Below are 14,605 nucleotides of genomic sequence, written 5' to 3'. Positions count from 1 at the left end.
CTGAAATACGTTGGTAATGCAGAAAATCTTTTGTTACTATTGCATTTAAATTATGCATAGAGTTTGTGTGCCTGTTAGGATTCACAAGATGAAACCTAATAAGCTTAGTGTATGCTAGTAAAAATCACGATCTCTACTGTCAATATCACCTACTGATTAAAATTAGGACAGTCATTGATATTGGACTCTGGGATAATTCCCAAGGATATAAAACAAGACACTGCATGGAGGCTTCATAGGAGACTGTGACATTCCAGAGTGCAAGCCAAGTCAGTGAGGGACTCTGGCACCCCTGCTCTGCAACCTTGGTGCCTTACAATGCCTTACAGCAGTAGCTCCATCCTGGGCCTGCTCACAAACAGTCTTCCAGCATGGAAGCCACACCCTGAGTGTCTTTGTGTAACTGCAGCCTGCCAGCCACACTTCGCTTACACTCTGGCTTTTACCAACCTTGGTTATTCCTGTAGGGTGACCCGACATGCTCCCAGTCCCAGATTTCCTCCCTCTAAATGTGTGTTCGGTACTGGCTAGCCCCCTTCTGGACAGTCCAGAGATATTAGGTCCATTGTCCCTTTAAGGGAACAATACACAGCTTGCCACCTTAAATGGAATTACCCAGACAATTTAACTTAACTATCCAGTGTGTTTTCAATTAAAGAATAAAACAAGTTTATTTAACTACAAAGAGGTTGTAAGTGAGTACAAACAATGATGCATAAACGTTAGAAATGATTATAAGAAAAATATAAAACGCTTCCTAGTGCCTAACTTAACAAACTATACTTGATTCAAAGTACAATTCTTACCAAAGTACAGTTCTTCCAAAAGCATTACCGACCAACCTTTTCAGGTCAGGACCCCTCCCCCAAAATCCAGTGGCCATTTCTTTTGTCCTCTTAAGTGAAAAGAGGGAGGTGGACAGGGCAAGAGATAACGTGAGGTGTTTGCCCCTCACTTGTATACTTCAGTCCCCCTCATAAAGTTCTTTTCAGTTGAGAGCAAGTAGATGTCTGTTGAGGAAAGATGCTTCATGCTGTTTTCTTGCTGAGATGTAGATTTTCTTTGTTTCCTTTCTTTTCTCTCTTGCGGTCTGGAGACTCTGTTTACAGTTTATATGCAAATTGAGGTAACCACAAACATCCTTTTGTTTAAGACCTGCTTGACCACTTGTGCCTATTTGGAGCTTGAGATTGAACTACGTGAGTTTGAGCATGTCCCTTTAACATTAACATTATACAGGGTGGATTTTATAACTTTTCACACAATGTTGCTACATACATGTCACTGATATTATAGACCAGTGACTTACTAGTTTTCAAATGATACCTCACAAGGCATATTTTGTACAAAGATTATTACGTGAGTGTGTAGGGTGTGGATGCAGGGGTGCATTTGGTCACAGAGGCATGGGCCATATCCCAATAAAACAGTTCTTATGTTGGCATTCTAAATTGCATGGAGACCCAGAGTATCCCTATTAGCTGGAAGGAACATAGATAAATCTGTGTTGTTGCTACAGCTGACTTGCCATCTTATAACCCGTTTAAGGGGTGGGTGGGGGAACAGTGGGTTCAAGAACAGAAAAGAAAACTGAGATGTGGTGGGATTGCCTTAATTGACTGAGTGGTAGGCCCCTTCCTTGCCATATTTTAAATTAACTAAACTTAAAGTAATAGTTTCTTATCTATGAGAAACTAAGTATTAATATGGAAAATAACTGCGCACTAGGCACTAAGTTTTACTTTGAAACAAAGGAACTGCCACTCTGGGTCAGACCAGTGGCCCATCTAGTCTAGTATCCTGTCTGACATTGACCAGTACTAGCTTCTTCAAAGGAAGGTGCAAGAAACCCTGCAGTTGGCAATTCATAGGATAACCTGCCCCAAAGAACTTCCTCCTAACCCTCTTTATTTGGAGGTTTGGATTATCCCCTGAAGTAGGAAGGCTTCTATCCTTTCCAACTCCTGTTTTTGGTTTACTATACTATAACTCTGGATACTCTTGTTTTCCACATAAATGTCCGATCCTTGTTTTGAATGCTGCTAAGCTCTTGGACTCAACAATATCTGGTGGCAATGAGTTCCACAGGTTAATTGTGCATCATAGAAGGGGGGGCGGTATTTCCTTTTATCAGTATTAAATTTGCCATTGAATGTTCCCTTGACCTTTATTGTTTTGACTTAGCATCTTCCTCTATTGAAATAGAGTAGTAGCGGTGGTGGTGATGATGAAAATAATGTATTCCTTTATGCCATTCTTTGCCTTAGCCAGTAGCGCATAACATGTGGCAGGTTTTTATGCAGGCAAAAATCTCTCTTCTTTGAGACACGCTGCAGATCTCTGTCTGAAGAAGCAGTCAGTGTTGTATATTTTGCATTCATTCTGTATGTCGAGTTTTGATTGAAGCCAATAGGAGTTTATTATGGGGGCAAATGCACATATGCAGTGGAGTTCCACAGTGTGGACTCAGAGGAGAATTGTGACCTAAATGTTTTACTGCTTCCATGATATAGACCCAACCACTCAGCAAGTTGTTGTCCTTCACTCTTTCTGGTTGCAAGCCTTATTTTGTGTCCTGAGGGCTTTTTACATATTGGCTAAAATGATGTTCATAATCTGGTTTCATAAATCAAATTGAGGCAATGTAACAAACCATGTATTTTAGTTTTAATGAATCAGCCCTGGAAAATCACCACCTGGAAAATGATGCTTTTTCGGACAAGTCTGAGAGAGACAACATAGAGGAGTCTGAGAATGAAACTCAGGAGAACAGCCGGAAGACGAATGAAAGCGAGAGTGACCAGTCTGAAATCCACGGGGATATGTCCCAGGAAAGGAAAGGGACGACCTATATGGAACAAATCTATGAGGAATTTGGGGAGGTAAAAAAAACTTTCTGAACTCTATCTATTCCACTGAAATGTGTCTGGGTTCATATTGTTCATCTCTCCATTGTATTCAGACTCCAGGATGCAGGACAGTCGAAAACTGCTCTGTGGGTTCAGATATTTTACAGGTAATGCTATCTGAAGATTTCTGCCAAATTATGTTGAATTGTCCTTACTCGGTAATTGTGAGTGTTATGAACAGCAGCTCCACTATTGCCCTTTGGCATGTTTCCAGGATCAGTGAGCACTTCAACTGGACATTGCATTAAGGAGCTGTATAGCATTGCCACAGTTCATTACACTGCAGGAGGGGAGTTATCATTCCAAGCCTGTATCCTGACTAACTAGGAGGCTTCAGTCCATTGCCTGGTGCAAAATATGGTACTTTCTTTCTTATTCATGTTGCACAAAATGAACCTTTTGTATGTCCTAATGAACATCTGAGCCACTTGGTCTCCTATGCGAAACTGCCATTTAGGAATCAATTTTTCACACCGTTTAACATTAGAATGCATTCATGTTTAACATGAGCGCCTTTGTTGGCTTTGTCACTGTGACTTCTTTGATGACGATAATGTTAGAGCAGCTTGTGGAGTTGACAGTATTGGGTGAAAGTCAGCTGGAGGAGGCTGGCAGCCAGAGGTGGTGTTCTGGATTTACACCAGGAAAGCTGAGATCGGAATGTGGCCCACTGTTTAAACAATGAAATTAGATTCCTGTTGATGCATCACAGAGAAGCATTTTGCTGTAGAGATGTCTGCCCTGGGGATTTACTCTGATTTCAGCCATCATTGGCCAGACAGCGCCATAGCTGCAGCAGTCCAAACCTTTAGCATAGATGGGGTAAATAGCTACAAGCCGTGACTTGCGCCAGTGCAGTTTAACCCTGGTTTCTAGCAATGATAAGCTACACCGGTGCAAATAGTGGCGTTAGCTGTCTATATTAGTAGGTTGCATCAGTGCAGCTACACTGCTGGCCAGAATCGTGACAAACTCCCAGTGTAGACAAGGCCTCTGTCTCATGGCTTGAGACATCCCACCCATGTTTATGGCTAAGGAGGCGTGACTGGAAGGGGAAAAAAAATGTTGTTCAGGGGCAGCCATTCTTCTGCTTGGTCACTACTCCTGCTGTGTCTTGCTCACTTCAAATCCTAATGTACAGCAAGCAATTACAACACAAAGTATTATGACTCCAGAGTAAGACCTTGCAGCAGGAACAAAGAGAAATTAGCTCCGTCCATGGAAATAGGTATTTAGACCATTTCTAAAACATATGTGTGTCACATGATAGACTGTCATGAAGGTGTTAGCAGGGTAGATAATTTGGCACTTCTTGAAGTGGATTTTTGACCCAACTGACTAATCGCGCCATTCACTGGTGGAGAGTACACCTGTCTAAAGTATGTGGTGCCCTTTTTCATTTTAAATGTCTACCAAAGCTATAGCACAAGTGCAATGGATTAAACTTTGATTGTATGGAGTGGTATCTTTCATGCTGAGTGTAGCCTAAAACGAGATAAATACTGGCAGAAGATTGACTGTGCAGGCAAATTTGGCACCCAGTATGCCCTCAAATAGTTCACATGCTGTTTTGATCATTGGGTGCTGTTTCATATTTCTGTTTAGAGAGAGTGCGTGATCTTTTTTCCACCTGGACTTGCACCTGAGATAGGTGAAAGGGACCTACGTGTAATATCTCAACTAGATGATGCCACTGACGAGTAAAGTACACCCCTCCCTTCAATACTGCACTTCATTATCAACACTGGTATGGGATGGGTCTGAGATATTGAGCTGCAGTAGCCAATTTACAACACAATCCTCCTGAAATATATGCATGCTTTCTACCCTACAAAGGATGTATAAACCTGTGATATTATGGCTCAAATTCTATAATTATTTTTTTTTGTTCTGTAAATTTTCAGCAAAGTTATGGAAGCTCAATTGAGGAGTATGTACATGCACTTCTACATAACTTTGCCTTAACTAAGCTTCCATATTTGTGCTAGAAATCTGCAGCACAAAACCAGTTGCAGGAATAAATTCATGCTTGCAAAATTTGTCCCATAATATCAAAAATTACCCATCTTTATAAGATGGACTGACAGCAAAAAGAACTTCATTTGGAAAGCTTTGAGACGTATGAAAGCTTCTCTCCCCTACTCCCTTCCCCCCTCCCCACTCCCTATGACTCAGTCTCAGGGTAAGTCTTTGTATATCAAGTCCAATCTGGAATTAATTTGTATTGCCAAGATATACACACCTGAAAAGCTGGGTAAATAAAAAACAAGCTGACAGGCCCAGAATTATGAAGTCCTAGCTAGCACTACTGAAATAAGTTAACTAGTGGTTTCCATTTCTTCTCTAAGGCTTAAGCTGCGTGAATCTCTGTCACCAGAAGGATGGTAACATAATAAAAATCAGTGGAATAAAAAGGGCTTCACTGTTCCTCATTCCCAAGTTTTCCAAAATACTACTTTCACTTTTTCCAAACCTTGCTCTAATGCAAGAAGTGAGGTGACTTTGTAACATGTTATTTTAGTAAGCTAGTTTGAGATGCTGCACTCAGATCTGTTGCGTGCATCCTAAAATTCTGCTTTTGTGGCATTCATCAATGCATAATTCATCCCAAGGCATGTTAGGTCATCTGCTTCCCTGTATCTAGCACTAGACTTGGGGCAACTTTTGGGAAAGAACAGATGCTTGATCTGATGGGTAAATTTCTGCATACAGAGTGTAGGAAGGAGGGATTGATAGACTGTATAGTAGCATTCAGTACAGAGAGTTAGGTAATGCATTACGGGGGCAGGAGCAAACGCCAGCATAAGTGGCTAATTGGCATCCAGAAGGTGTGGGAGCAGATTCTCGGCTGCTGGTGTATATTAGCTCTACTGACTTATACCACCTGAGAAGCTGGCCGTTGCAGGGTGTAAAAACACATTGTCCCCCAGAATTAAATTGCATTTTCAGAAATGGACCTATTTCACTCCCCTGTAGAAATCTTTTGCCTGGGGCTCTAAAAGCAGCAGAAATCCTGATGAGATAAATAGACCATTATGTTCCCTTTCTTCATTTAACTCTAATGCCTAGGGTGGCCTTTGGGTACCAGCTCTGATAACTAATATCAGTGTTAAACTTCACAGTGTAACTTTTAATCCTGCTGCTTGGGAGGGCTGTGCATCCTGTTCAGTGATACCCCATGTAATTCCATTGAAATCAAGGGAAATACCTAAGTGACTGAAAGCAGTACGTGGTCCCTGACTTCTGGTGGTGAAAGGTGCTGGATTGAGAGTCCTGCAGGCTATAGTTCTTTATTAATTCCACATGACTGCCTCAACAGGGGTGTAGAGGAGCGGACTCACCCCTGCGGCGCCTCCTGCTGGTGACTTCCAGGAATTAGCTCTTTCCAGCTCTGGAGCGCCCTCTGCAGGCCGGTGATCCGCCTGTCCTCTGGCCCCTGGTGCCCTTTTACCTGGGGTGCTGCCCCCTGGCAGTAACGCCTCAGTCTTAGGGTCTCCCCTCCCCAGGGAACACCCACCCTCTATTCCCACCTCGCCTCAGTATAAGGCTACTGCCAGTCATCGTCTAGCCCCACACCCTGGGGCAGACTGCAATATCAGCCTACTCATCACTGGCAAGGTTGGGTTTGGACCTGCTGCCTTGGCCTACCCCTGGGCTGCCCTCTGCAACCCCCAGTACCTTTTAGCCCAATGCTAGGCCGCAGCCTGGGGCTTTCCAGGCTGGAGCTCCCCAGCTCCTCTGCCTTTCCCCAGCCCTGCTCCACTCAGGTACCCTGTCTCTAGCTTCCTGCAGCCAGGCCCTTCTCTCTTTGAATGCAGAGAGAGACTGTTGAGATCCTAGCTCACAGCCTCTTATACAAGCTAGCTGTGGCCTGATTGGGGTGTGGCCCAGCCAGAGGTGAAAGTAAGCCGGTCCGGTCCGGTACAGCGTACCGGCAAGAGCCAGTACGCCATGCCAGACCACACCGGCTTCTGCAGCCGGGATTAAAAGGGCTCTGGGCTCCCTGCAGCGGCGGGGAGCTCCAAGCCCTTTAAATCCTGCCCGCAGCTCCGGCGGCAGGGCTGAGGCCGGGATTTAAAGGGCTTGGAGCTCCCAGCCGCTGTGGGGAGCCCAGAGTCCTTTAAATCCCGCCTGCAGCTCCAGCGGCAGGGCTGAGGCCGGGATTTAAAGGGCCCAGAGCTCCCGTGGGAGTTCCGGGCCCTTTAAATCCCATCCCCTGCCCGGCAAGGCTCGGGGCTCCCTGCAGCTGCGGGAGCACCGAGCCCTATAAATCCCATCTGGAGCTGCGGTGAGGATTTAAAGGGCCTGGAGCTCCACGGTGGCCAGAGCCCCGAGCCCTTTAATTTGTCTGTGAGCCCCGGGGGCTCCCAGCCACCTCTGCAGCTGGGAGCCCTGGGTTGATTTAAAGGCCCTGGGGCTCCCAGCCACAGCCAGTGCCCCAGGGCCTATAAATCCTGAGAGGCCCTCGCCTCTTCTGGATGAGGCCATACCTTTTCCAGATGAGGCCACGCCCCCCTCAGGACTCCGGCAGTACCAGTAAGTCCTGTAAGTTACTTTCACCCCTGGGCCCAGCTGCGGCCGCTTCCCCAATCAGCCCAGCTTTTAGAGTTGCAGCCCTCTCCAGGGCCGCTTTCAAGCCCTTCCAGGCAGGAGGGGGTGTCCACCCCGCTACAAGGGACCATGGCAGTGTAAACTGTGTCATGCTTGCCCCACTAGTATGTTCGATCGTGAAGGACCGCTTCCACTCTCCATTGTCTCTTCAGCCATTGGTCCCTCTGCTAAGATTGTCAACAAGATGGTGGGTTTTGCAGTCTTTTACTCTGGACAGAAAAAAAAAAAGTGAGAATATCACTCATTCTACACAACCACCATTACATACTGTAATGACTTTCGCTCCCTGTTGACCTAAGGCAGGTTTGAACTGTTGACATGGAGGATTTTACTATTCTCAATTCCCTTGGGCCATCCAGGCATATTCGCTTTGCTTTAACCGTCACCTTCTGTGCTGACTTTTTCTTCTTTCATTTAGACGGGTGAATCCTCTCAAACAGAAACGGTCTCGGAAGAAAACAAGAGCTTGATGTGGATTCTGTTGAAACAGCTGCGGCCTGGCATGGACTTGTCCCGAGTGGTTCTGCCCACCTTCATCCTGGAGCCACGTTCTTTCCTCAACAAACTCTCTGATTATTACTACCATGCTGACCTACTTTCCCAGTAAGCAGCACTTATGGCAGGCTTAGCAGGGATGTGTTTCCCAGCTGTGTGAACATGTGCGCTAGCATTAATCTGGTTCTGGCTGGGCCATTTGTATGCTTGAGAAGTCTCCCAAATAATGCATGAGTTTCTAATTTGATCTGTGTAGCTGTAAATTAGTTCAGGAGTCAACATCAGTGACCTTTAAAAACAGACGGTTCCCAGTGGAAACCAGGGGTGTGCAGGGAAGTAAGGAAAATGGGGAAACTCTAGACAAAGCTTCCTATGCACCCTTCCCTCAAGTATGGGCTGGAATGGACAGAGATCCTGTTACTTATTATAAGCCTGCAATAATAGTACTACTCCACCTTCTGGTGTACCTGTGGAAAGAGATTTATAGGACGAAGTTTACAGGAGAATATGTTTAAGCAAACAGCCACCACCTGAAACCAATATAATTAGTGGCACTTGGAGATAAATAGGGGCTCTTCTTCTAACTCCATTGAACTGAGCAGTTTTTTGGAGGGCAGAGTGGAAAATACTAAATATTTTGCCTCTTGAATGGGCATGCTTGGTATGTTCTAACAAATTGAAAATATGCAATATTCATATATAACATCACATGGATGGTTTGTGCTTTATTATTATTCTGTTGCCTTCAGCTTTTCTTAAAATCTCGGGACATTTTCAAGTTTATTTGTCGAGATCCAGTTACACTGTTTGTAAGATGCAGCTTGCTAGGTGACTGTGTTTACCCTGGCTATTACTGATGGCTAGGTGAACCTCAGGAAGGTTGGAGGTTTTATTCAGATAGGCATCTTGAAGTCCAGACGTTACTTCTCAGTAGATTTCCAGTTCTGTATCAGGTTGGAAATACACTGAGGAATGGAAATACACTGAAGAAAGTTTCATCACAAGATCACTTCCTGCCCCACCTAAGGGCTTGTCTTCACTACCCGCCTGGATCGGCGAGTAGAAATCAGTCTCTCGGGGATCGAATTATCGCGTCTCATCGGGATGCGACCATCGATCCCTGAATCGACGCGCGTACTCCACCAGTGCAGGTAGGAGTAAGCGCCGTCGACGGGGGAGCCACGGCGGTCGATTTGCCGCCATCCTCACAGCAGGGTAAGTCGGCTCAGATACATCGAATTCAGCTACGCTATTCGCGTAGCTGAATTTGTGTATCTTAAATCAACCCCTCCCCCCCCCAGTGTAGACGTAGCCTAAAGCTGGGAAGATTTAAAGGGGTCAGGCAAGAGCTAAACTTCTGATTCTCCAAAGAAGTTAGAGGTGGTGGTTGATTTTTGAGCAATAGGACTGGAGCAGTAACTATCTTATGACCTCTACACAATTTCAGATCAGGTGGCAACTCTAAAGCCAGCTTATTGCCCTAAAACTGAAATGATTGCATTGGGATTTTTAGTGGGGCACGTACCTGCCAGTCACTTCCAAGAAATCCCACAGTTTGTGTGTTTGACTGGCGTACACCACTAAGAAACCAGTATCCACTGGGTGATGTACTTTCCCCTTCAATAGAAGCCGCATAGTGTTTGTCAAGACATGTAGGGCCTGGTTCATCACTGCCTTACTCAGTTTTATGCTGGTGCAATGCTGAAAAATCAATGGCATTAGGCTGGAGTCACACACTGGTGAATCAGACACGTAAACAGTTCAAAAATCACTTTGAGTAAACATCCCATGTCCCTTCTCCTACAGAGCTGCACTCGAAGACGATTCATACAGTCGAATCAAGCAAGTTTTGAGATGGTATTTGTCAGGCTTTTATAAGAAGCCAAAGGTAAGACCTTGCTTAAACCTTGTAGATCTAGTAAACATTCAGACCTATTGCTTGTATAGTTTGGATTTATTTTCTTGCCTTTCTCTTGATAATTCATTTCTCCTTTTGTTGTTCTTACCATTTTACTAATTTAAAACCGAATTTACATGGGATATGGATGGGGGGGTGGGCAGGGAATGGCAGCAGTTTATCAGAAATGGGCTCAGATCTCTGGCACTGGACAAAGGAAGCTAGGGTTGGTCGTGTGACACAGAGAACACTCTGTTAATTGTTAATTAGGGTCAACACTGCTTATGGTGCAATATCAGGAGTCTTTTCTCTTCACAAGTTCTAACAACCTATTACTAGATCTCTGTATCTGCATGTACCTGCTGTGTGTAGTAATAAAAATGTACTGTAACTCTTTTCATCAGTAGATTTCAATGTCCCGGTTAGCAGAGGCTATCGATCAGTCTGTGGATCAGGTGGAAGTGGTTCGAGTAGACAGAGGATTAGAGTCAGACGTGCTGGGGTTTTGTCACTGACTTTGCCATTTGATTTGCTGTAGAACCTTGGGAAAGTCACTTGATCGCTCTTTCTGTTTTTCCCCCATTTGTAAGATTGGATAATCAATTTTCATTGGTAGTAACTTTTGGGTCCTGGGGCCATGTCCACACCAAGAAGAACACAGCTCCCATGCTGTAATATTTCCATAGCTGTGTGTGCATGAGATTTGTGTCTTTTTATTTTACAGGGAATAAAAAAGCCATATAACCCCATTTTGGGAGAGACCTTTCGCTGCTGTTGGTTTCATCCACAGACAAACAGTCACACGTTTTACATCGCGGAACAGGTAAATAACTTTGTTTGCAATCCAAACTTTTGTAAGCACTAGAACTGCTTGAACCGATGTGTGAGCAACAGTGTTTCTTACTATTTCTCTGAGACTGCGTTTTTTGCACAAGGATATAGAATAGGTTATGGCCATAAACTAGTCCTTTTTTTTTTTTTTTTTTTTTTTCCCTCCTCTCCAGATTTCCTTAGCTTGCCATTTGCTTCACCATACACTTTTAGAGATTCTCACAGCTAAAATCCTTCTATACTGCTTTGTTAATATGATGAGTGGAACTGAAAAAAGAACAAGTTGTAATGGGGATCTAGTTTGTGGCACCAGAGGCTCAGAAATGTAAACCAGGGCCAGGCTGCTGCCATTCAAATAGTAGAACAGGGGTAGGCACCCTATGGCACGGGTGCCGAAGGCCGCACGCAAGCTGATTTTCAGTGGCACTCATACTGCCCGGGTCCTGGCCATCGGTCTGGGGGGCTCTGCATTTTAATTTAATTTTAAATGAAGCTTCTTAAAAAATTTTAAAACCTTTTATTTACTTTACATACAACAATAGTTTAGTTGTATGTTAAAGACTTCTAGAAAGAGACCTTCTAAAAACGTTAAAATATATTACTGGCACCCGAAACCTTAAATTAGAGTGAATAAACGAAGACTTGGCACACCACTTCTGAAAGGTTGCCGACCCCTGTAGTAGAATCTCAACATATTAAACAGCCTGAAAGGCCAGTGTTATAAAGCCTCTTTTCCTGCCTGCCACATCACTCACTTCGGACTGATGGAATACTATTCAAGTTAGTGTGGTTTGTGTCTACACAGAGTATGAATCACATGGATCAAATTCTACATTGATTTACACCAGCCCCACTGACATCAGCAGGTGTAAATGGGGGGGGGGGGGAATTGGCCCCTTATACTTCATGGATGAAAGAAAGACAGTATGTGAGTGATTTAGCCCTTTAGGACATAGGCTGCTAGGCTGATTTTTTTTCCAAAGCTGCCAAAGGCTTTTGAATCCCCAATTGAACTGGGCATCTAAATCCCCTAACTTGCTTTAAACTTCCATTTTTTTATCTACTTAATTGAAGCATTTTCTCATAGGCAGGAACTAAATCAAAATTCAAATCTCGAACCTTTTTGCTACTATGTGCCTGTTTATGGAGGTTATTTAGACAATGGCATGAATATACAGGAAAAAACCTCAATGTTCTGAATTGTGCTGCAGTGTGTAGCTGCACTATTTCCAATTGCCCACTTCATTTTCAGTGGTCTCCTGCAACATATGTGAACCCCTTATGCTTAATCTGTCTCACCTTGAGTTTAGCTTGGATGCTCAGGTTACCTTCTCCACACCTGAGGAAGAACTCTGTGACACTCAAAAGCTTGTCCCTTCCACCAACATAAGTTGGTCCAATAAATATTACCTTACATACCTTGCCTTTTTCATATCCTGGGACCAGCATGGCTATAAAACTGCAAACAACATTATTTCTAGGCATTTTGGAGCAGAGGGGGCATCAATTTTAAAATCTAGAATTTAAAGTAATGTCATGTACTACATCTGTCCTTGAGCACCCCCGCCAAATTTTGTGGTCCTATGATCATACTTGCCTATTCTAAAAATATTTCTTCTTTGCTGTTGATATGAAAAAGACTTGCACAAACAAGGAGAAACTACTGGACCCACAAGGCCAGATTTTCAAAAGCACTCATCACATTGGATGCTGAGTGCTTTGAAAATCTGGCTGCGAGAATTATAATGGGAGCTGCTGGGTGCTGAGCTCTCTTGCAAATATCTTGCACTGCACCCGTTAAAAATCTGGCCCACGCTGATCTCGTATACAAAACGTAGAGCAACAAAATAGATCTCTCGTTTGCAGTCCTCCATGGGATTACTTGGAGTGCTGCTCCATTAATCAGCTAGATAAGTACATGAAGCACTTCCTTCAGGCCCATGGACTACATAAGAATTTCATTTAAAGCCCTAAAGAACTGTTTGCAGCTCTAGAGCCACAGTTTGGGTATCACTGCTTTAGATTCACTAGGTGTAGATGGAGGGGGATAATACGGTGGGAACCTCCTCCTTCTCACTACAAACCAAAAAAGAATGCTAATTCTTCCCTAGGGCAGATCAGAGAGTCCCAAGAATGTGCCTGTTCTAGACAGCCGGTTTAAAATGTCCGTCTGCAAACACTCAGTTACATCATTTAAGGCTGGTACACACCTTTCACTCTGAATAGAATGCAGAGAGTGCTGTTAATGATGGAGGAAACTGAGAGTTTCACTTTTTTCCTTGTAGGTATCTCATCACCCACCAGTGTCAGCCTTTCACGTCAGTAATAGGAAGGATGGGTTCTGCATTTCTGGCAGCATTCTAGCCAAGTCCAAGTTTTATGGTAAGATATCAAACCTAAACACCCTTGAGGTTACATGCTGGTGTCTTTTGCTTCCTCTGATGGACTTCTTACTCACGCCAGTGTACAGTGAAGATTAAGAGCAGAGAAAGTGCCCAATTAAAGTCTGTCAGCAGCATAGCCTAAAATGTCATCAGAGCTCCCACTGGATTTTCCAGTTACCTCCTCCAAGCAGGGCAAGAGGGATACTTTCTGGGGAAACTGTCATCTACAAAAACAGAGAGATTCTATCGTGTCTCTTGGCAAAAATTCAAATCATTCAGTCGTGTTGCCCACACAGGGAACGATAGGTAGAAGTCCGAATTCTGCTCTTAGTCACACACATGACAAGCCCATTTGCTTCAGCAAAGTTGTACATGTAAATGAGTACAGAACTTTGCCCACAACACAATACTTCACAACTCAAATGATTCTTCAAGATGAGACTGGCAATGAGATCTCAACTGAGATTTTTCACATCTGCATTTTTCAAATAGAGGTGTAGGACTGTAAGGGTCTGATTTCTCCAGAATTTAAGGTTCTTAGGGATTTGTGGGTGCTCAGTTGTGCACTTGCTTTACATGTGCAATTACTGCGATTGTACTCACAAATCGGACTTTTTACATATACCCATTAATGCACACAAAATACCTGGCTTGTGAACATGTGTAAATACACAACCTACTCTGATCTCAACTTTCTAAGAGTGGGGCCCTAAAGTTCCACAACAGAATCTACAAATCTGCAGATCTGAACATGTAAAAGGACACTGCTACTTTTGGGCCTAAAGATAATGTAATTATTTAAACTAGTTTGTTATATGACACAACATCGATCAAGTAGTTACACTGGCTGGAATTTGTGACCAGTCACTGCTGTCCTTACAGTATTTATGGCATGTTTGTTCGAGATCATACATAATTAGAAGAACTTATATAATAAAGACTTTGGAAAAAATCCACTGAGCTCTAAATGACATAAGAACATAGGAATTGCCTTACCACATCAGACCAACAGTCTGCCAAGTCCAATTGCCTCTCTCTAGCAGTAGCTAGTACCTGTTGCTTCAAAGGAAGGTGCAAGAATCTCTGTAGTGGAGTATTTTAAAATAGGTTTCCACTCCCATTAATTAGTGGCTGGTTTATGCCCTGAATCAATAGGGTTTATTTATTTCGTTTAATTAGTGATCCTACATTAAATTGAAGTCTCATTTTTAAGTACTGGAAAATGCGTGAATTAGCTTAGACATTTGTTTTACAAATATTCACGTATGCTAACCTGTACTCCTATATCTATAGGTAACTCACTTTCTGCGTTATTGGATGGGAAAGCCAAGCTTACGTTTCTAAACAGGGATGAAGACTACATCATTACGATGCCATATGCCCATTGTAAAGGTAGGATGTGAACTGAGTTCAAACATTACGTCTGAAGAAAGCATGCAGAATAATATTATGGGATCCTAATGACTCTGGGTTCAGTT

At 43.5% G+C, this 14,605-nt stretch overlaps 1 protein-coding gene across 9 annotated transcripts in view; it reads left to right on the top strand.

Annotated features, from left to right (window-relative positions):
• OSBPL5 (oxysterol binding protein like 5) overlaps nucleotides 1-14,605 on the top strand; it is a 231,479-nt gene that overhangs the window by 197,399 nt on the left and 19,475 nt on the right. For 8 of the 9 annotated variants that reach the window (XM_042858786.2, XM_065594719.1, XM_065594721.1 and 5 more), the window contains 7 exons: nucleotides 2,666-2,882; nucleotides 2,963-3,016; nucleotides 7,939-8,123; nucleotides 9,822-9,903; nucleotides 10,637-10,735; nucleotides 13,029-13,125; nucleotides 14,421-14,519. In XM_042858786.2, coding sequence (XP_042714720.1) covers nucleotides 2,666-2,882; nucleotides 2,963-3,016; nucleotides 7,939-8,123; nucleotides 9,822-9,903; nucleotides 10,637-10,735; nucleotides 13,029-13,125; nucleotides 14,421-14,519 — 833 coding nt within the window. The remainder of the gene's footprint in view (nucleotides 1-2,665; nucleotides 2,883-2,962; nucleotides 3,017-7,938; nucleotides 8,124-9,821; nucleotides 9,904-10,636; nucleotides 10,736-13,028; nucleotides 13,126-14,420; nucleotides 14,520-14,605) is intronic. The other variant, XM_005293935.5, reaches the window with a different exon arrangement.

Source organism: Chrysemys picta, chromosome 4 (genome assembly GCF_011386835.1).
Source record: "Chrysemys picta bellii isolate R12L10 chromosome 4, ASM1138683v2, whole genome shotgun sequence".
In the NCBI taxonomy this organism is placed as follows: Eukaryota; Metazoa; Chordata; order Testudines; family Emydidae; genus Chrysemys; species Chrysemys picta.
This window is presented reverse-complemented; position numbering and strand designations above follow the sequence as displayed.